Raw genomic sequence first — 22579 nt, forward strand, 5'->3', positions numbered from 1 at the left:
CTTTCAAAAACTATAAAATTATAAAAAAATCCTATTTTGTCACCGCATGAAACACACACGTTTTGTTTAACTTAATTCAGTTTGAACCTGTTACTATTGATGACCTAAATCACATTTGAGCAATTCTACTTCTCAGGGATTAGAGTACTGTAAATGAAGTAAACAGAGAAAGTGCAAATGTACAATAAGTACACACAAGACTACAAAAGAGCAAACCTTGTAGACTGAGGAAAATATAATTTATTTCTCTCCAAATACCCAATTAATTGAGAATCTTAACAAAACATGTCCCATGCTACTACAGTAGTGTTAGCTCAATAAACAAACGACAAAAACTGAAAATACAGTACAGAAAATACTAGACTTACCTGCTAGATCTTTATAGTGTTTGAACCTGGCTGGTGTGTCCACAATGAAGCACTCATGTGTTTGCGCACCTGATGGCTGTGCTTCACAGATTGGCTCATAGGTGTGGTAATTTGACACTGCTTTGGAATTGCAAGTGTGAGGCTGACATTGTACTAATAGCAGTGCACATCTGGGCCAATGTTTTGCTCCTTGAGTGTAAGGTTTTGATAATTGTGGAATGCTTTAGATTTCAGTGTGTAACCAATGGGTACAAACTATAATTTGGTTGATACCTCATCAAATTGCTAAATCTGATTGAATTTTCATGGCCTTTTTAAGTGGTTTTGTGATTTTTCCATTGGAATTATTAAAAAGTTAAAACCAGGACGTAATTTTCATATGCTGGCATTAATTTGTTGTGTTACCACAGAATCTTGGTGCCTTTTTACAAATTATACAGCTTGCCTTAGTTTCATTTTTGGCCTGAAAATATAGCCAGCGTCTTTGTCCTGCTTGTGTGTGTTTGCTACTAGCCGCTTCTGGGGTCTGGCTGCTTGCTTGCTTGTTTTTTAGCCTGGCGCCACTGAGTCACGTGATGGTACAACATCAAATCACAGGAGGGGGAGGAGGAGCAAAGTGTTCACTTGATAGCAACAGGACTTACACAGACAGCTAGTTCGCCTCTTTGATGAAACCACAGCAGCAGAACTGAAACTAAAGTATTGGTCTTATTCCACTGGTATTGATCAATATCAATCCCAACATTGTTATCAATATCATCTATTTAGATCCGTCCACCACTAGATGAGAGCAGTGTGTCATCTTTTTTTTGATAGCCTGAAGTTCAACAATAAGCACCTGGTCTCATTATTTGAGAAAATGAAACCAGCTACATGGTATATGAGTCAATGTGAAGCAGCAGCTCATGGAATACAACTAGGGACCTGGGTTTCTCCAGACAGTTGAGACCAAAGCTCAGTCATGATGATGTGAAAGGCAGACAGAATCTAACAGAGCAAAGGCATCTGTAACCGAGTGGAATGAAGAGACAGCAACAAAGAACTACCAGTCAGAGAAAAGTTAAAATATCAGTCGGCTACAGCAGCCTATGTACTGTCAGGAATGCTAAATCCACAGCCATTTCTTCAGTGCTAGACCTCTTCTGCCCTATTAAAACCCAAGGCTCTGACCAGCTTGCTAACCGTGCACTTGGAGCTTACGGCGAGGTTTCTTTCTTGGGATAATTTTCCACCAATTACTTTGTAATTCATGTGGTTTAAAGAACCAAAACAACTACCCATGTTGATTTCCTCATAAACCTCCAGTCATTCTGGTTGGTTCTCTACCCCGCATGCAAGCAAATCTTACAATTTTGCTGGGAAATCCGTCCATAAACAGAAAGTTACTCACTGTAGATTGTTAAATTTATTATTCTAAGATAAGAAGAAGAAGAAAGGGGAGGTAACCCTGCCCCTTATGACCTCGTAACGGCCAAGGTTTCAAATCGGCTCATCTGAGTTTTCATTTTCTCAAAGGCAGAGCCGGATACCATTTCAAGCCACTGGGGGGGCCATAGGCAGGCTGGGGGAATGCATTTTAATGTTAAAAAACCTCCCAAAGGGAAATTACCATGCCATGGGACCTTTAAAACCCATTTTCCTAAATTCTACACACTTCCCATCCCATGACTTTAACCACAACGTGCACAACACTGCACAATGTACAGCTTTGTTCAAATGCTAACACACTGCTAACAATACTTAACCACACACTCAAAACAGACAAAATAGTATTTGGAAGCAAACCGCTGATTTTCATTCCTTCTTGTTTACCGTACATGAAAATCGGTATAATATGAATCTATATCTTTTCTTTAAATAGACTACTACGGGAAGTTACTCAAATTGTTCAAACTGGAGAGACAAAAAGTTTGTTATTTCTGTATTGATGTTTGGCCAATTGTTCATAGTGTTTGGCTGTACTGAGCCTGTTTTGAGACGTGTGTTAAGAGTTGTGTTGGTGTGAATGAGTTTTGCAGGAGACATGAACTGTTTAGCCCAGGTGACTGCTGGTGGGCCAGACTGTAGTTTGAGTTTTGTGGCTTCAATTATGCCTAGTGTCATTTAGTAATCCAAAAAATCTGTAAATTTACCTACCAATCCTTTGTAAATGCAGGTATTGCATTTTGTAATCTAAGATATAGTAGGTTGTTTTTGTGAATTATATTGTGTAATGTTCCCAGATTACTTTATTATTAAACCGAAATGTTAGATTTGTCGACAATAGTCCTCATCCATACTCACACATACACTCATGGTATAAAAAGGCCAAATTTCAAGAGCGACTGCAACGGACAAATTGTAATGTACTCTTTCCTGAAAAATTAATCACTGTAACACAGCGTTGCTATAGTGCAGTAAATTATTAAAGCCATTCAGTCAATGAAGACATTTCATTAATTTAATCAGCAGGATAATACAAGATGAAGTAGCTTCAAAAGCCATGAGCACGGCACCAGGCACATTAAGTGGCAGATCCTAGCTGATGCTGCCTCATACTGCATCTGCTGCAGAGCAAACTGCAGTGAGGCACTCATTACAGATGCTGAGCACCTTTCAGCTCCACTTCTCATACAGTGAGAACCACACTAGAAACAGTCCCTGCATTTAAGCACCGAGACATGTAAGTGCTTAACAACAATGTGTTTTGCCTTTGTTTATTTATTCATAGGACATGATTGTTAGGCACATCTGTACTCTAAATAAATTATTATAAAACAGAATTACATTCACAAGATTTCTGATGATAGCAGTTCTGATCAGGGATTACATTGCGGCTGTATGTTAGAAGCTGAAGGTTATTGATCCCATTCAATCTAACACTGCTGCAGCTGTGCGTGTGTGTGTGTGTGTGTGTGTCAATCAGCTAAGTGCCGCAGTCCTGCTGATTTATTCCTGTGGTTACAGGACTTGACGTTGCAAACACAGCTATTTAAACAGAGCAGAATGTGTGCTGTTACATAGTAAACATGCACAAATACACAACATACAAACAAGGATACAGTATGTGAAGCTGTAATGCACACAAAGGCATTGGCCATTCATTTCAGAATAATCTTCTAGAGTCATACTAAAGTGTATGATGAAAACATGGCTGGACCTATTTTAAAAATGATCAATAACATTTTCAGGGGGATTTTCAATACTGCCATTTTGCAATGACCACTGACATACAAAAATGCACACAGGCTTCACCCTTTAACAACCACGGTGGCTGCACCTGATTCACGCTTTCACTCATGGGCTGTGTGCTCCCAAAATTTCTAAACAGACCAACATGGTGGCTCGTTTAGTAACGCTCGCTTGCGGAAAGTTTTGAGAAGTGGGGAGTCGCCCTTTTGATTTGCTACGGTAGCCTGGTCCTCAACTATAGAGGCAAATACGAATAAGTAGCAGGCAATTCAATGCTACCAAAATGCATTGCCAGCTGTGTACAATTAATGTGAAGCGTGGAAATGATGCTCTCTCTGGACAGGTACCTTCAGGCGAGTGTCTATACTACCTGTCCATACTAGTTCTGTCTATAACTCTTTTAATATGCAGTAATACAGCCTAAAACCTGGAAACACATTGATGTGTTAAATTAGTAGTTCCCCTTAAAGCTGTAGGAAAGAATTGGAAGTAGATTGGGACCTCTTCCTGCAGCTCTCTTCTCTTCCCACTTTGTCCAGCCCCTCATCAGGCGATCACAGGCATGCACCTGCTTCACACAGAAACCTGTATAAGTCCTAATCATTAATTTCACACAGATAGCATGCTTGCTTATGTTCCTGCAATTCTATGGGAATGAATGTCCTGTTTTTTTTTGTCCCTCAATATGGCAGATTCTGATTTGAGGCTCTAGTTAGCTATATAATCATGAACTTGAATTAGCTGCCGTGAGTCACGGTTAGCAGAAGGCTAAACTTCCAGCTGGTCAGGTGCGTTTAAGTTTTACCCTTACATTACCTTTCACACCGCTTCCAGAGTCTCCTTCCGAACGCGGTGTGAAAGGTAATGTAAACACGGCCCGTATGTGTGCTAGGTTTAAGGCTAACTGCAGTACTCCTGAGGGTTTTCACAGCAAATGTCCGCTCCCTGGACAATAAACTGCACTACACCTTAAAAAAATGTTGTTCCTACATGTACTTCATATCGGGGGATGACTTTAAAGTATTTCTTCTAATAGTTAATAGCTAATTAACTGCACTGAGCCTGAGCGTTCTCGCTCAATTCTGGACCAATTTCAAAATAATTTTGTTAGCCGCTTAACCAATGCATTGGAAACAGGGTCCAGGCTGGAAATACTGATAGTACCCTTTAAAGACAGTTTTACAAAGCGTTCAGACAGAAAACAGCCCTGTGTTATAAAACGCAAGGGACTATGATGGTGGGGGCAGGATGCTATGGTACAGGTGAGAATATGACTCAGGGAGGCTGATTTGAGCACCAGATTGTGAGTTTGAAGATTAATCAGCAGCCTTTATCAGCACCTTTAAGTCAAACATACAATCAGTTAATGAGGATTATTATTATTCTCTTTGATAATAGAATTTGGAAGAAAGAATGCAAATGTCTGTCTGAACAGAGCTTTACCTCCTATGTGATGAAGGCGATGATTGTTTGATGCATGTGGCAATCAAACTGACAAATGGCCGGATGACGTTCTAGTGCTGAAACATAACAACTTAATGAATCTTTGCTGGTTAAGACAGTTTGCAGGAGTTTGTTTGCAACTTTTTACCCACTTGCCTTGCATGGCAGCGGGATTCTCGCAATATAAGGAGATCAGCGACGGGGTTTTTTGCATTCCTTAAAACCAATCACAAATGCGCTAAGCTCTGGTCACAGAGACAGTGGCTCCTCAAAATTCTCTCGAGATGGAACTTGGAAAACTCCACATTCAATATTGTATTGAAGTTGGCTTTAATACAGTAACAGAAGTCATTTAAATCAGATGAATGGTTAATTTGCTTTGACTTTGCTCTGTGTGTATTTTGTCTGTAGCAAATGCCTGCCATATTGTTTGTCACTCTTTAAAATTTCTCAAAAGAACAAAGCAGCTTGTCATGCTTGTTGCATGATCCAAATATTCTTTAAAACTCGCCATATTTAGTGTACAACTTGCTAGCTGGAAGTTTGGTGTTGTTTCCAAAAACAGAACATCAAGCTGCACCAGATTTTCCTTAAAATTAATGAATTAATCCAGACTAAGCTACACTAAGTAATGCGTTTGTATCAGAACTACCAGCTTACCGAACCAATCGAAGTCCAATGAGGAGCTACTTGCAGCTACAGGCGGGTTTAGGTGTTTGTGAGGCTGCGACTGTGTGTTTAAAACAACAAATTGAGGATGTGCAAGACAGATTCATCCAATCACCTGCTAGGTATTTGATGTATTTTTTCAAAGTGCCTGCCCTTTTCCAAATAGTTTCCACTGACAGCTTCTCAGATGGTTCTGCGTAACAAACCATCTTCCGTGTCAGGTTACTGGGTTAGTTCGGGTTTCACACTACAGTTATGCACACTAAAGAACTAAACTAAACTACGTCCTTTCCTCATCACATCCGTGAGCTGCATCTCCCGACAGTTGTAATGGATTTGTGTATAGATGGGCTTCCCCGTCCTCTCGTGTCCTCTCTCTGTGTCAGAGTTTTTGTCTCCCAGCTGCAGCATTTATTTAGAGCAACCTCTATCCATTTACTACCACTTATCAAATCAATTACAGATTTTTTTTCTCTGCTCTGATAGCCAACAGCTGTCTACCCTGAGCACATTCACTGTCACACTCTCTCATGTACACGCTAAACACTGAGCTATTCCTTAAATGAGCATCCCAGTCTTATATCAGAGCCCAGTCTTATGGCAGTTTGTGAAATCGTCACGTTATTTAATCTGTTGATTCGTTTGCAAATCACATTAACGTTGTTATTTTGGTTGATTAGGAATTTTAAAGTAATTTTAATTTCGATTGCAAACAATTTCGTGATAGCAGAACAAGCGAGCAGTATCTTTCTCAAGAATTTCTTATGCTGTTTTAAAGGTGTATGTCTCTATTTTAATTAAATATGAATAATTTTGCACCAATTTATCATCCAGACCAATATCTTTCAATAGTGATTTTAGATTCACCAATAAATCGTTTTAAGACTCTCAAAGAGGAAGAAGTTAACTTGAAGGAGTACGGTGCATGCATCAGAGCCAGGTTAACTTTAGAGATCTGCTGCTCCAGACTCTTGTTCAGACTCTTATTGAGCACAAGCCCATAAGTCCATACTGTAGTAAAAATTCATGCAGATTGAGTCATATATCGAAGTAAAGTTTCTCCACATTCTTCAAGATTAAAATCCACCCAACATGTTGAAATGTCGCTGAACTCCGCCACTTCCTGCTGCTTCAACTGGCCCAAAAAATTCCCACAGCCTCAGCTATACTTTGTGTTAAGTGCTAACTAAAGACTTATACCTGCTAAGCTTTGTGATGTTAACTCAAAGCATGCTGTGGCCACATATAGCCTCTCAGAGCTAGCATGGCTGTCAGCTTTTAAACAATTTGACCACTTAAATGAAGAGAAACACATACTCAATGCTGACCCTGGAGAGGGTTGTTCAGTCTGTCTGTCTGTCTTTCTGTCTAACAGCCTGCTGTTCTTACTGGTAGACTGCCTAAAACACCTGGAATTTGAAAATAAAATGTCTTCAACAAAGTGAAGTTTGTTCATATTGAAAAGTTTACTTGGAGGATTGTGTGTATATCTAACTGTGCTCAGCTCCAGAAGATTTACCCATTTGAGTTGCAGTGAGTTTCCCAAAAATCATTAAACCACCAAGTCTGGTTGTGTTTCACGTTCCTGAACAGTGTACCACCACTGAAGTGCTTTTGGGAATCCCAAAGCAGATAGTCCAGTGGATGTACAAGTATAAAAATCTGAGGGGATGCATTCTGATCTAAGGGGTTTGTGTACTTCCACTGGACTAGTGCATCCTCCCTCCCCTACACAGTTCTTGTCGGTGCTACAGAGCGCCACCTCTAGGTGTGTAGGGGATATTGTGGCAACTGATAGCTGATTTTCGTAACCAATATTCCTGTTTTGTCCTGTCTCTGTCTGTCTGTCCATCTGTTTGTCCCTCCGTCCATCTGTCTGTCTTTTTCGTACTTCCTCCTTTGGTCTAAAATATTTTACTTGGTTTGGTTTGGGCTGGTTTGGTTTTGAGTTTTCTCTTTGTTTTTGTCTCTTTTTTTACTTTGTTTCATTTACAAATGTTTGTAATTGTAACAAATGGTTTATATTTGCAATTCTGATGTGCAATGCTGTCATAACAACATAAATGAACATGTTTTTATTTTACTTTCTGTCATAAAAATGCCTTTCCATGCAATACCCCACATTCCTCACATTGCAACCTTTTACCACATCATGAAAACATTCATGCTGACTGTTTCATTTGCTAATATAAATTACCATTCATAACTCCACTCTAACCTTTGCCCTTTATCTGTGCTTGTCATCTTCATGTAGCCACGGGTTATGAGAAGTCACGCAGCCTCAATAATATCTCTGGGATGACGGGCGCTCCGCTGCGCCTCACCCCTATCGCCAACTCCACCTTTGAACCCTTCGAGCCGCCTGGCCTCAGGCGATGCCACTCCCCCATTCCCTCCATCTTGTAGCGTAGCTGACAGGGAAACACAAACAACAAAATGTCAACAACAACAACAACAGCAACAATAAAAAATAGAAAATGTTTTATTTCTTCTTCTGGGGAACATGCAAAGAAACAAAAATCATCAACATGGAACGACTGTCTCGTGGACATTTGATTCATCCCAGCTGCTCTTTCATTACCATCACTCACATGTTTTCCTCTAGACTGGAAAAGCAAGAAGGAATTAGAGCTCTTCTAGACACTAGAGGTTCCTATTTTAAACCCAAAAAATAGCTAAATCAAGCTGATATAGACGCTTAAGCAAATGTATTTTAAAATACACAAACACACTAACACACATGCCTTACTAACAGGGATAGAGTCAAGGTTAGTTTAGACTGGTCCAATAGTTTAGTTAGTTTACCTCTAGCGTTCCCTGTGCTACATCTTGCCTGTATCTTGACACTGCACTTGCACTTCAATGCTTTAAGACTTAAGAGTAGCTATGAATAAGAGACTTTTCTGATATTAATCCACAGAATGCACACATTCACACTCCTATTAGACATGCAAACCAGGCACACATACACACACATAGACATTAACATACTACTGCAGCATACATCTTTTACCCAAAAGAATCTCCAGAATAAGAACATACGGCAACCTTTGAGTAGATTGAAAAAAAGTTTTTCGTATACTTAAAGTCAAAATCATATCACTGAAAAGTAAGTACCCCAAACTGTTGCACCTCAACACCTTTAAAGGAACGCGCCGCCTTACTGAGACTTAAGTTTTTTCACCGTATCCCACAGAGTTATATAAATCCATACATACCCTTCTCATCTCCGTGCGTGTTGTAACTCACCACTAGCCTAGCTTACCACAGATCCTGGAGGTAACCATCTAGCCTACTTCTCTTAACACAAGTGACAAAATAATGCCAAAATTTTACTATTTACATGTTGTGATTTGTATAGTCACAGCATGTCCAAATAACAACGTCCAATGAGACACAGCAATCTTCTAACCGTGTACATACTGGGAACTTTTCTCCAAAAAAAGCAAATCACTGTAATTTCTGCTACTAGCAAATTCTGCTACTAGCAAATTAGCTATGTGCTTGAAGCACCTGAGAAGCCATGCGGTGAGGAGCAGAGAGTAACAACATTGCTTTTCCATCTGCTAACATCTGCTTTTATATTGCATTTGCTAAACACTCCCCCCAAGTAGCAGCGTTTCAACTTCTGTGGAGAATAGTCCCCAGTATGTATATGGTTAGAAGATGGCTAGCGGTGGGTACATCAGATAGAGTTATGACCTGCATGGAGAGGAGAAGGGTATGTATGAACTGATCTAACTCTGGGGGATATGGTAAATAAGCTAGTCTCAGTAAGTCAGCATGCTCCTTAAAAAAATGACATTTAGGCTGTAGATATTCAGTTATTCTTGTTACATTGAGACAACCTTTGTTACACAATTAGTTTGCCCTTGGTGTATCCCTTTAGTAAAGGAAGAGAAAAGAATGACTTACAATAGATTCTACATCACCTGCACAACTTATGCAAGCAGTTGCATCCCCTCCTCCTTTTAGCCCTGCTTTCTGCTCAGGCCTCAGACTCTGTCAGACCCTAGACACTCTGCTAACAACCAACACAGGATTTCCTGCAGGACTTAAAAAGGATTGTATCACGACCACCATTTTGTGGACAGAAGGGAAACAGGGGTAATTGTCTCTGTCAGGGTGGGATGAAGGTCATAGGACAGTGGTTCCCAACTTGGAACTTCTGAGGTGCAAAAAAAACAAACAGCAGTTGAAATATGTTTAAAAGAATCGAGTTAAGTATTTATGAACAACCTGATCTCACAGAAACTTCAAATTCTGTGTCAGTTTGCACGGAATCGCAAAACACTCGGAAGAATTCTGTGAAATAATCACGTCCCCTTTGAGTTAAGGGATAGGTTGTGGGTGGGCTTACGGTTTGTGACACGCAGGAAGGATGGTTGGATTTAGGAAAAGAAGAAAACGGCTGTAGGAAACACCACACGATCCCTGGTCTCCTAGGTGAAAGTCCTGTGTTTTGACCCATCCACCACCCCAACCGACCTCCTAATGCAGATTATCTGTCTTTCATAGTCCGTCCTAATGCTACATCATCTTCTCATTGCCTTTACTTTGGCATTGTTTTCCGTGGTGGCCACACAGACTTTTCACACATTCCGTGCCAACACCACGTTATGTGGTGTCAACAGTTTGTCACGGAGTTCTGTGTTACCAGGCTGTTATGAAACATAAAATTGGGATTTTGTTTTCTTGTGAATTACTGGGTAACTTTTCCTATCCAGGCCCCAACAATCCCTCTTTGGGAGAGAGTGGACATACTGTTAATTCTCTGATAGTATATGTTATTTACACATATACTACTATGTGAACAAGGCACATTTTAAAGGTATGCCTTTATTATCCATGTTTTAAGTATTGTTATCATATTTTAGTAAGAAGCTTTAGAGGTTTTTGATCAGTTCCTCATTAGCTGCTGTTGATACACAGTCTAAGTCAAAGTCCATGTTTACATGGAGGAAGCTCCATATGATAATGCACATTTAATGTTTCCTTTTTGGAAAATATGTTATGCAGAATTAACCATGCAAACCACCAGTGTACATGAAATTACTACCCTACTCAATTCAGGTTTCCATCCAAATTTCAGATGAGTTTTTCTTGAAAAATGGCAAAAGAAAATGTGAATTAATGTGTGTTTCCATCCACTACTGTTATACGAATGATCGTAGTTGGTTCATCAAAATAAGAGTTTGTGATGCTGATTCTTCAGTTGTTTATTTTAATGTTCGAAGGTTACAGTCTCCTCATGATTCCACACAGATTTGATGTTTTGGTCTCTTCAGTGGAAGCTTAAGTGACATTTAACTCATATGCTTTATGGACATCATGAGTTATTCGCTAAGTCTGTTTCCATTGCACTTCACCACATTTTAATTTCATCTATTCACTGACTTTTCCACCTCAACAAAGAATAAACACTTTTTTTTGTGATAATCCTTCGTATTGCTAGCATTTTCAACCAGGTTTTTTCATAAACAGTTGGATGGAAACACAGATTTATTGACTTTTACCCAAATTAGGGGTAGGCCTTCATTTAGTTGTGCCACACATGCCTGGCAATTATTTGGCTGGAATTTGAGGTATGTATTGAAGGTATTGGTGGAACACTCCCACTTCTACCAAATAATTTTGGCCAAAAATTGACAATACTGAATGTTTTTATTTTTTTTATTAAATTATTCATTTAATTGTAAAGCCTGTAAATGTTGTTTTCCAGCATTAGGATGAAAACATTTCACAGGCCACACCAGGAAATGCCAAATACTTTGGTTAGTAAACTTGTTGGCCTAAAACTAGTAAGAATTCACTATATTTATTCCACAAAAATTGAATCAGCCTATATAATCAGTATATTTACCCATCAAGTGTTTATCTGCGTAAAATAAATGTACCCCTTTTGCCAAGAATCCTAATTGCTAGAATAAACATAGAAGACAACCTCAGAGTCCTGTATCTTAGCTACACTATGGACCTGATTTTGGAATTTAGTATCTTTGTTTCACAAAGATGTGGTCAAAAGCTAAAAAAGGTTGGGAATCACTGTCAAATGGGATGCTAAGGGAGAAGCGTTGGTATTAGCTGAGTCGTCAGTCGATTCTGCAGAGTTGGGGCGCAGCTATATAAAAAAAAACTGTAGGTGAACATAGAGAAACTTTGAGCTTTGTCCTCACAAAGACCTCCAGTGTGTATGTCAGGGACTGGAGCAGTAGGGTCTGATCTTCACCACATCATCACTCCTCACCTGCTCTCCATGTGCTCTCACCTGGGCTCTCAGCAAAAGGCTGAGCTGCAAAGTCCGAAGAAAGGGATGATTACTTCTCATTTCTTTGTTGTGCTTTTATTTATTCATTATTGTTTGAAGGAACTGTACCAAGTTTAACACATTTGCTCTCTTTTCCAGTGTAAGATGAGAAGATTGATCTCACTCTAATGTCTAATGTGGGTTAAGTACTTAGCTGGAGTCAGTATGCGGTTAGCAAAGCTTAGCATAAATACTGGAAGCAGAGCAAAATACTTAGCCAGCCGCTCTGTCCAAAATCACTAAGTAAAGCTGATAATTAACACGGGTTAACTTGTCTTTTTAATGAAGACATCAAACAGAAATGTAAAGACAAAGGACAATTAGTGGTTTTAGATGGTGTTAACATGCTGAAACTTCTGAAGAACAACTTGGCACAGTGATCGTTCCACTTTCCATGGTCTTGTCACATTGAGGTTGCCAGGTTTACTTCCATCATACCTTCACCAGGCTCACCAACCTTATCATTTGGCAACCTAGATGTATAAACAGTTGTTCATCAAGACTGACACATAACTCACTTTAAAACCACAGAGAGTCAATTCCTGCATTTCTTTTTGTGTATAAAGTAAAAACTAGTATTTTAAAACTAGTTTGTAGGTGTATTTTTCAAAAGTGCTAGCTGTGTCCCCCTGCTTCCAGTCTTTATGCTAAGCTAGGCTAACCACATCCTGACTTCAGCTCCATTCTTAAAACACAGACAGAAGATCTACCTTCATCTTCTCATGACATTCTTACAAAGAAAGCAAACTAGCATAGTTACATAATTATTTAACTATTCCCTTACGATGCCTGGGGAATTGGCTTTGTCTTTATGTGGAGAAGATTGCAGCTCAGCCTGAGTGTGAGAAGCGTGGTTTTTCCCAAGTGAGTTCATCCCGCCACCACCGCCAACAGCGTTACTACTTGCACTGACTCCAGTGTGACTCAGCAGCCAATGGCAATATTTTTAGTTTTTGGCTTCTCTTTCTTTCCCTGTTTTTGCCCCTCCTGAACTCCCCAACCCCAACCAATCCCCTCCTTCCCTTCTGTCCGTCCACCTCCTCTTTGTTTCGGCTGCGGCTGCTCAGTAGGTGGTACTGTGAACGGCTACTGGAGCGACAGCCCGTGGTAGAAGAAGAGCGGATGACAAACTCCACAAGCGAAGAAGAGAGAGAGAACATGACAACAGAGACAGCATACTAACATAGAAATATGCAATGTAGATACATGAAACAGCGGTGGATGGATCCGTTTGTTTCGGTTTAGTTATGTTTTAACTGCGGCACACATGAGTGTGAACGTGGCTGTTTGTGTGTGCATGTGTGTTTCTGCATCTACCTCTGAACTAAGATGCACAAATGTCAACCTGAAAAATACTTTTTTTTTGCTTTTTGCTTCTGCAAGATTGAAAGGAAGACATCCCTCTTTTACTTTAGTTTTGTTATTTAATATTAGCAATCTCTGTGGGATTGCTATCAGTGAGTGGACTTTAGTTTTTTATTAATGTAAGTTTTTTTTCTTCCAAAATATAAAAGTTTTCCTTTTTTTTCAACTAGAATTTTCTGATGTTGGGGACAGTTCACGACAACATTGCCAGACTTATTAATTGTTTTAGACAGTAATTATGTGTCTGTTGGCTAAGTTTTATACAGTATCTGTACAGTATCTCTAGTCCTCCTCTTTCGCTTTCACCTTCCTTCTCTCCCACCTAAAAGTAACAGAGTGCTTTCGGCCGACAGGAAATCATTCCTTTTGATTTGCATTAGATTCCCAAGATCACTTACCACACACATGAACATAGTTTAACAACTGTTTAAGCAAGATTAACCTAAAAAATAACCACTTAAAAGTGCAGAGGAAGTTCATAAAGTACTGTTTGTCTCTACCTAAGAAATGTTTCTGTGCTCTGAGGTATCTCCTTCGTGTTACTGTTTTACATTCAAGCTAGGAGTGTTTATATGGTGAGAGCACCAAATGAGGAGACTTTGTCTAAGGAGCATATAATTGTTTATTTTTTAAAAATGAGCTTGACATTGGGGGAAAAATACTTTTTTGAGCTACATTTGAAGCTATAGTATGAAAGCATTTACCTAACTTAGATTTAAGACTGGGTGCGAAGGAAACAGCTATGTCCACTGCAAAGAAAATACACGCTATATCCCATTTGTTAAACATGGACATAACAAAAATGAAAATAAACCAGCTCACAGTGACAACAATTGTGTCACAATTCCTGGAAAACCCACATTATTACAATTTATAGCTTTTTGTGTACAAATTAAACAAGAGATGGTGTTAATTAGACATTTCAGGTGTTCATTTTTTAATTTTTTGGACATTTTAGATCCAGGCTAGCTGTTCTCTCTGCCTCCAGTCTTTACACCAAGCTAACATAATTGCCTTCTGGCTCTAGCTCTATACTGCACAGCCATGAGATTAATATTGATTCCTCATTGTACTTTTGATAAAAAAATGAACAGAATTTCCCTGAAATGTCAAGCTACTTTTTTAACCTTACGTGACTTGACATGACTTGATTCTGGGTCATGCAGGGTTCTTGTTTTCTGTTTAGCCTAGTTTGAATCCACTGGAGGTTCAGGATTCAATTCCCAGTTGGCAATTTATTTTAACCCCCAATCCTATTAAACATGCAGACCAGGCACACACACACACATATGCACACAGAAGCGCGCACACACACGCACTCCAATTTCTCTACTGAACCTGTCTATAGTTCTCAACATGTCATCCTCTCCTCATCTTCCTCTCCCTTTCTAATGTACACTTGTTGTGAGTGCTTCTGTCACTTTTTCTAAGGCCACTGCTGATTGGTTGCTTTTGTCATGATAATGTACATATGTAAAGTTTGCATTGTATTTGAATCTGCATGGGTTTCCATTGCAAGCAATAAGGATACTGATATCACTAATAATGTGAGGAGGTTTGATAAGATTTTAGTCTCAAGCTTAATGAATGTGTATATACTATTTAGACATGTAAGAGTGTGTACGGATGTGTGTGTTAAGATGCATACATATGCACTAACAAAGCATGCTGGACAAAAAATTGTCACCTCTTTGAATGCAAAAGAGGTCGGATGGGCTGACATTATGCATGCCAAAATGCTATGATGCTATTGGTCAGAAGAGACCAAGTTAGGTACTGTAATCGGGATATGTGGGTGTGGGAAAGTTTATTTTTGCAGGTTAGGGAAGGGTTAAATTTCTAGTAGGTGTATAGCTGCTTTCTTATCGAACTTGAAAGACTTATGATAAGAGAAACTTATTAACAATCGTAGCTTATGATTTTCTCCTTTTTTTGCTTCTCTTTTCACAGAGAACTGTTCTGAAAGCCCTGCGCTTATCAGATATATGCAAAAAGAAGCAGTAACTGTGAACTAATGCTAAGACATGAAAAAAAAACAAATCCAGCTTCTTCCATCATTGTCTCAACTCCTCTTCTACAAGAGAGAGGAGAGACCATTCTCCTCTCAAGATACCTCCTCACCAAAATGTCCCTTTCCATCTTCTCATTCATCTGCTTCTTCATTATCTGTCCGTGATTCATCCTGACCATGTCATGTTTCATTTCCTTCTTTCCGCTTCTATTCTCTACACTTGCATTTAAACTGCAGTGAGTTCAAAAGGATACCTCTGCAATGTGAGAATGCAATGATTCAATACAAGCTCCCATAAAGGATGATCAGGGTCAAATTAGCCAGCCAGGGGGGGCCTCGGGTAAAACTGAGCTGCAAGCCCCTTTTGAGCATAATCTGTTTCTCTGTGTTAGCTTGATTAAATTCAAGAATCCTCATCCTTTTCCATTGAAAACCTGAAATATTTCCATCAAAGCAGAATATAAAATTGTGTGGCTTTACTTTCAGTCGCATCATCATGACAACCAGTGACAGCGGAAAGTCTTGACAGATAATCAGTCCGTTTTCTCTAATTCTAAAAACCTTACTATAAATGGACTTGAAAAACCTTGCTAGCCTAGCAACATTAATGCTACAAACAACCCATTATGCAACATTCTCTGTAGGAACCTACAATACTCTCTTAATTCAAAAAATAAATCTGATCTTATGAATATGCGTGTATGAATGTCTAGTCCTCAAATATAATGTGACCGCCACTTTATCAAACATAATTTCTTATGTTTTATTTTGCCCAATCCAGTTTCAGCTGAAAAATCAGCTAAAAAGGCCCCAGGGATTGGTATCATTACTTCATTTGTATAATGTATACTGTTGAAACAAGTCAGTAAGTGTGAACCATTGTTAGTTAGATATGCAATCGAAAGCAGATTGATTGGACTGGATGGTCAAAAAGGCGAGATTATTAAAAAGATTTTAATTACTTCATTGTTGGCAACACACCTGCAAGAGAAATGGCAGACAGATTGGGTTTCGCGGGATTAATGTTATTTCTAATGATATATTACTCTTTAGTGGTGCATGTGACCAAACAAATTGGTATTTTATGCTTTTATTTTTTGTACCCCAAAAGATCTTTGAAGAAGTTGCATTAAAAACCCAGTTGGTAACCACACTGCAGAGGCACCCTTCAAAATTCAAACAACTTTTTGTATTTCTTTTTTATTTCCCAAGCTTCTGCCCCTTGTTGCCAACGTTTCTCTTTTTCCTATCCATTCACAACTCAGGTATCTCTTCTCAATCTGTGCCCCCCTGTGTTTCTGTTTATCCATGTTTCCTCAAAGATGTACTGTATGTATGAAAAACGGAGATATACGAAAAAAGTAGAGTGCTCCTATCATTTCTGTCCCTGTGAATGCCATGTGCTTGGTTTTGTGGCTCTTGCCCCACTCCTTCAAAATGCTATATTTTTTGTTGCTTTCCTTGTCCAACTGTGCTTCCTGTCTTCTCCTTCTGTTGTTTCCTTGTCTTTCCACCCTCTCTCAATAACTGTGTCCCTCTTTCTGTGAGACTTTATCCCCCCCAATGCACCATCCATCCCCCCACCCTGAAGTCTCTCACAGCAAAAACCAAAAAGGAAATAAGTAAAATTGGAGCACATTTGCACCTACAAAAAAAGGCCAAACACTGGATTTCACCAAGGAGGAAGACAGGAACGGACATTTAAATGAATGAAAAAGGCTGCAGTGATAAATTGTATATGGGGAGGAGGGGAAATGTGCTATGAAATGATTTGTTGTGAGTGGATTGTCAGCCGAGCAGCATCAGAGGGAGGAGATGGAGGAGGAAAAGTTTGGGGAAGACAAAAGTGTGGTGATGAGGAGGATGAAAGAAGCAAAATCGCTTCTCCATGTAAGAATGTGTACCTCACTGTTGTTCCTGTGCACAGATTTGCTCCTTGTGTCTTCACCTGTTTGTGGTTCTGTGTTGGTGTGACATTTTGTTTTATGTTCTGTGTTATCTTTTTGTGTGCCGCACTCTTTTTCCTTTTATGTAGCCTTTGCGTGTACCACACCTGGGTCAAACAGCCTTCAGAAACACCAGCTTTGGCTTATTTGATCCCACAGGTGCAGAATCATTGTAGTTTGTCATTTGGGCAAACACAAACTGCACCAAAGTAAAACAAATTAGAAATTAGCAGGCCGGATGCAGCAAACTCTTACGGTCTGATGTTTAAAATGGGTTGAAACAAAAAGCTAAAAAACAGTATTTGGCCAAGGTCTGGTCTGAACATGTGCAGGACACACCAACTGAGATGTTCCACTCACAGCTCTAGGTCTGGATTCCAGCCCAGTCCTGGTTGGCTGCAGTCCTCTGGTTTGAATTTTGACATCACTATGTTAGTGACCTTGATGTCTCTTGGTCTCATCAGCAATTAGCTCCCAAAGATTTGTTATATCAGAGGACAGAGCAGCCCCCCAAGGACTTCTGCAGATTGTATCTGTGTGTATGAGTTACAGAGACGCAGAGAAACGTTAGCGTGTGTCACGTTCAAGCTCTGTGTTCTTGGTGTACTTTGCATGTTGGCTGGGCTGGGTAAGCTTTGTAGTGGTGTCTTTTCGTTGCTTCAGTGGTGTGTTTGGCCTATAATTTGTTGCCTTGGTGTTTTATTCCTGTAGTTTCCATTAGTAAAAACAACTATTTTACACTGAGAACCACTGGAAACTAACGTTTAGGTGAGGAACACTTAGTCTGCCATTGTAGAAGTCTTTCAATTTATGTATTCTTGCTTAAACCTAGGATGATTTATATGTAAAGCTGTGGTGCAGTAATAAAGAAAGAAGGGTTTCTGCAATGGCTGACAATATAAACGGCCTCTTTCCCAATAGCATCTTTGGGATTGCCCTCTGTGGAAGCACTTTACATTCCGCCATGGTAACAACATGGTGATAGTGGGGTAACAGTGTTATAATAAAGAGGTGATATATAGGTAATAACTTGTAATTACCAAAGTAATAAACGGGTAATCCATCCCAGTAATAAGTAATACTGGGGTAATAAGGTGATACAGATGTAATAACATGCAATTACCAAGGCAATAACTAAGAATGGGTTTGACGACAACCATATGTATCTGGGTAGTAGTAATATAGTTATATTAATATTGTAATAACATGCAAATAATGGGATATTATGTGTTGATGTTTTCACAGTATTATAGGCTACTATCAGCAGAAGACCTTCCAAATTAGATAAAACTTCTTGGAATTTAAAATTGGTAATTACCATATTACAATGCTGAGATTCCTCCACTCTTTATTTTCGAAATATTTCCGTTTTGTTTCAAGGTAATACTTTACAAATGATTTGTTTAATCTTGTGACTTCTTAGCTGGTAACACGTCCGGTAGTTTCTGTGTAAGAACCATTAATCAGTGGTGCAAAATGCAAAACTTCCTGTTGCTATTTTATAACATGGTAATATTACAATGTCAGAGGTGTAGAGATTACCTGGAAATGTTGCTGGTAGCGTCAAGGTAATCTCTTCACCTCTGTTACTCTGAAATTGCCATGAAATGTGTCTTGTCATGCACGCCCGTAACCCTGTGCAATCTGACCAGCAGCTGAACACCTTACACCATCAAGCACTGGAGACTAGGATCATCCTAACTCAGTTTATTTAATGAAAATGTTAAAACAACATAGCTACACAACACTGTAATGTCGTAGTCTATACAGTATAATCTAGTGTATACAATAAATAAGTACTTACATGGGGCCCAACCCAAGATAAAAGTGGCAAACCAACTTACTGATGCATACCGTCAGTCTAATATGAGCTATCAATCATCATCAAAAATATACGTATTGCACATCAAGCTTTCTAACAAAGGTTGATGAAAACAATGGTAAGTAATGTGGAAGATTGATAGTATGGAAGGATGACAACACAAACTGACACAAACCATGAGTCTTCCGGCTCACATTCAACTTCCTGACTAAATCCCCAGGTGCAAAGCTCCTGCAGTTCTTAAAGGAACACAAACACACATGTGGAACTAACTATATACGATATCTGGGTAATGGTAAAATAGTTATATTGATTTAGCAATAACATGATAATAATAAGGTAATATATGTAGGAGGAACTGCAGGAGCTTTGCACCATGGGATTTAGTCAGGAAGTTGAACGTGAGCAGAAGGCTTCATTGTTTGAGTTATCATCTCTTCATACTATACGCTTCAATCTTCCACATGCCTTTGGTAGAATTCTCTGAATGTGAACAAGAGGCTGACATACTGTTGTGATAGCTCTGTTCATTGTTGTCAGAAAGCTTGATGTGCAATATGTATATTTTTAATGATGATTGATAGCTCATATTAGACTGACGGAATGCTTCAGTAAGCTAGATTGCCACTTTTATATTGGGTTGTGCCACATGTAAGTATATTTTAGTTTATTTAGATAAATATAGGTTAAATTATGCACACTGTAAAACAATACATTACGTATTTCTTTTATTTCATCTCACATGTCAGCTAGCCTACTGTATATACTACCGCATCACAGTGTAGTTATGTTGTTTTTACAATTATCATTGTATAATATCTGTGACTCATTAATATCTAAGTGACGGGTCATTGTGTCTCATTCCAGTTTCACCCTTTGTAAGTCAAATAAACTGAGTTAGGATGATCCTAGTCTCCAGTGCTTGATGGTGGAAGGTGTTCAGCTGCTGGTCAGATTGCACAGGGTAACATGCGTGCAGGACAAGACACATTTCATGGTAATTTTATAATAACAGAGGTGAAGAGTTTACCTGGGAACTACCGGAAGCATTTCCAAGTAATCTCTGCACCTCTGTTATTGTAATATTACCATGTAATTAAATAGAAACAGGCAGTTTATTACACAGAAAATATCAGACGTTTCCAGATAAGAAGCCACAAGATTAAACATATCATTTGTAAAGTATTACCATGAAACAAAAGGGAATTTTATTAATTTTAATTATTTGGAACATAAAGGTGGATTCATTTCAGCATCATAATATGGTAATTACCTATTTTAAATTTCAAGGAGTTTATCTAATTTTGAAGGTATTACGCTGATAGTAGCTATAATACTGTGAAAACATCAACACATATTACCCCATTGTTATCATGTTATTACAATATTACTATAACTATATCACCACTACCCAGGTATACCTATGGTTATCATCAAACCCATTCCTATTTATTACATTTATAATTGCATATTATTAGATCTTTTATCTTCTTATCTCCTTATTACCCCAGTATTACATGTTATTACTTTGATGTATTACCCACTTATTACTTTGTTAATTACAAGTTATTACCTATATATTACCTCTTTGTTATCAAACTGTTACCCCACTATCACCATCTTATTACCATGGTGGAATGTAAAGTGCTACCCTCAACTGTCAGTTATGAAAGAAACATTTGCTAAAAGTATCAATATAAAATTGACAAATTAGTAGATTGGTGTTAATAAGGCATACAAATGTAAGTGTTAGTGTACTGTGTTAGCTGGTTAAGGTAGAGCTAGATAGGCCGTTTAGTCTGGTGGATCCCAAAGGGCCCTCCAAAGTGTAGACATTTGAGAAGGTTATTTGCTCTTTGAGCCTTGAACAATTATTCTAATAAACCATCTGAAAAGTTTAAAGGGGACATTTTTTTTTCATGGAACAACTTATAGACATCTGAAACATGTGACAAGGTGCCCCAACTAGATACAGATATGGTTCTTCATGCTTTTGGGAAACAGGCCTATATATCATGTGGTTCCACACTGGACCTCAGTAAGTTATCAAATCAATGTGAATAAGAGCTGAAGTTTTATTTTTCTGTGATGGGTAAAATAATTGTCAGTTTTGCTAATTTTCTCACGTTCAATCTCCTGATGTGGCTTTTCATAGTCATATGTAAAATTGGTTGGATCGTTGTAAAATGTGAATGTCTGACAGAACCATCCCATGTGCCAACATCAATAGATCTTTGTTAGGTTGCACCAGCAATTAAAACATTTTTCACTAAGTTTTAACGCAAAGTTAAAGTTAATGCAGAAGTCCTTCCTAAGTTCTTATTAAATAGTTAAATAAAACTAATCTTAACTAAACTATAAATAATAGTAATATGAACAGGAAGTCACTGTAGCATCATAAGATAGCATAACTTGGCCGCAAATATGTATCTTTTGTAAATGTACAGTAGGTATTTATTTGATTTATCTCAGTACACATGGAGAAATCTGTGTTTAAGAGTTTGAAATTAGTAGTAGTGTTCAATGGAGCACCCCTGGGGTCAGCTGAGAAAAAAAAGGTAGCGTTTTTTAACTTGTTTTTTTATACAGTAAGCGGTGTAGTACAACTAGAAGTTATAATTGAGGTAAGTTTGGAGTCTCTACTTTATTTAATCATTAAATAATAATAGATATTTTTGTGCCGGTGTTGTAGTTTATAGACAGTCCCTAAGCCCCGCAGGCTGCTAATAGAAACCAATCTTATTTCTCCAGGTTGGAGACGGCTCATTTTGATATAAAATTGTTTAATTGTTAACCTTACTACGTTAGGAAAGATGCGTTAATTGTGATTTCATATATTTTCGCCATAGAGTAATTGATCCCAGAAGTTTGAACTTGTGAATACCTTTCCCACATGGCTCACATTTATAAAACCAAGAGCGTTATGAATCCATGCGTTTTTTTTAATCCAACTTAATTTTTCTCAGCTGACCCAGCGGGACTCTTTAGTATTCATAGAGAACAAGTGGGAAATATACTAACCTAACACTATTCACTCTTTTAGTCAACTGTCTTTGTCATAACATTTTGTAATTTGAGATATGTGGTGTTAGTTTTGCGAATGTAGTTGAAAATCTTTAAATCTAACACATGTGTACCATACTTCAAATTAACATTTTTCTATAAACGTGTGATATATTAGCAGGATAACATTAGCTATGGTAGTTGGTTCAGTTAGCAACACAACAGTATCTCCCAGTAGTTAGAAAATGGATATGCTTAGTAACTACCAATCTTGGTGTGAAAAATAGTTCATGAGTTTCACTAGTTTTAATATAGTGGCCTGTAAAACTCAACTAAAAAAATAGAACTGGGCTAATTTTGAATTTATTGAATAGTTGGTGCAACTGGCTCCATGGAATTTGTATCTGAGCAGATGTCATTCTTATGAAATCAAAGAAAACATTACTTTACCCATCCACATCATTCCACTGATTT

The 22579-nt window shown here is 38.4% G+C and overlaps 1 protein-coding gene across 4 annotated transcripts in view; it reads left to right on the plus strand.

The window, feature by feature from the left end:
- The window catches only part of LOC117958726 (potassium voltage-gated channel subfamily C member 1-like), a 94902-nt gene that overhangs the window by 71875 nt on the left and 448 nt on the right, over positions 1 to 22579 (plus strand). Inside the window, exon 5 of one of the 4 annotated variants that reach the window (XR_004659774.1) lies at positions 15274 to 17224. The exons of 1 other annotated variant lie outside the window; for it this stretch is intronic. Coding sequence is in view for 2 of the 3 variants with exons in the window: in XM_034895309.1 (XP_034751200.1) it covers positions 7906 to 8057 (152 nt within the window). In the remaining variant the exon portion in view is untranslated. Of the gene's footprint in view, positions 1 to 7905; positions 8797 to 13025; positions 13951 to 15273; positions 17225 to 22579 lie in introns of those variants that run through there. 2 more of the 4 variants (XM_034895309.1, XM_034895310.1) reach the window with 2 other exon arrangements.

The sequence above is a fragment of the Etheostoma cragini genome, chromosome 15 (genome assembly GCF_013103735.1).
Source record: "Etheostoma cragini isolate CJK2018 chromosome 15, CSU_Ecrag_1.0, whole genome shotgun sequence".
In the NCBI taxonomy this organism is placed as follows: domain Eukaryota; kingdom Metazoa; phylum Chordata; class Actinopteri; order Perciformes; family Percidae; genus Etheostoma; species Etheostoma cragini.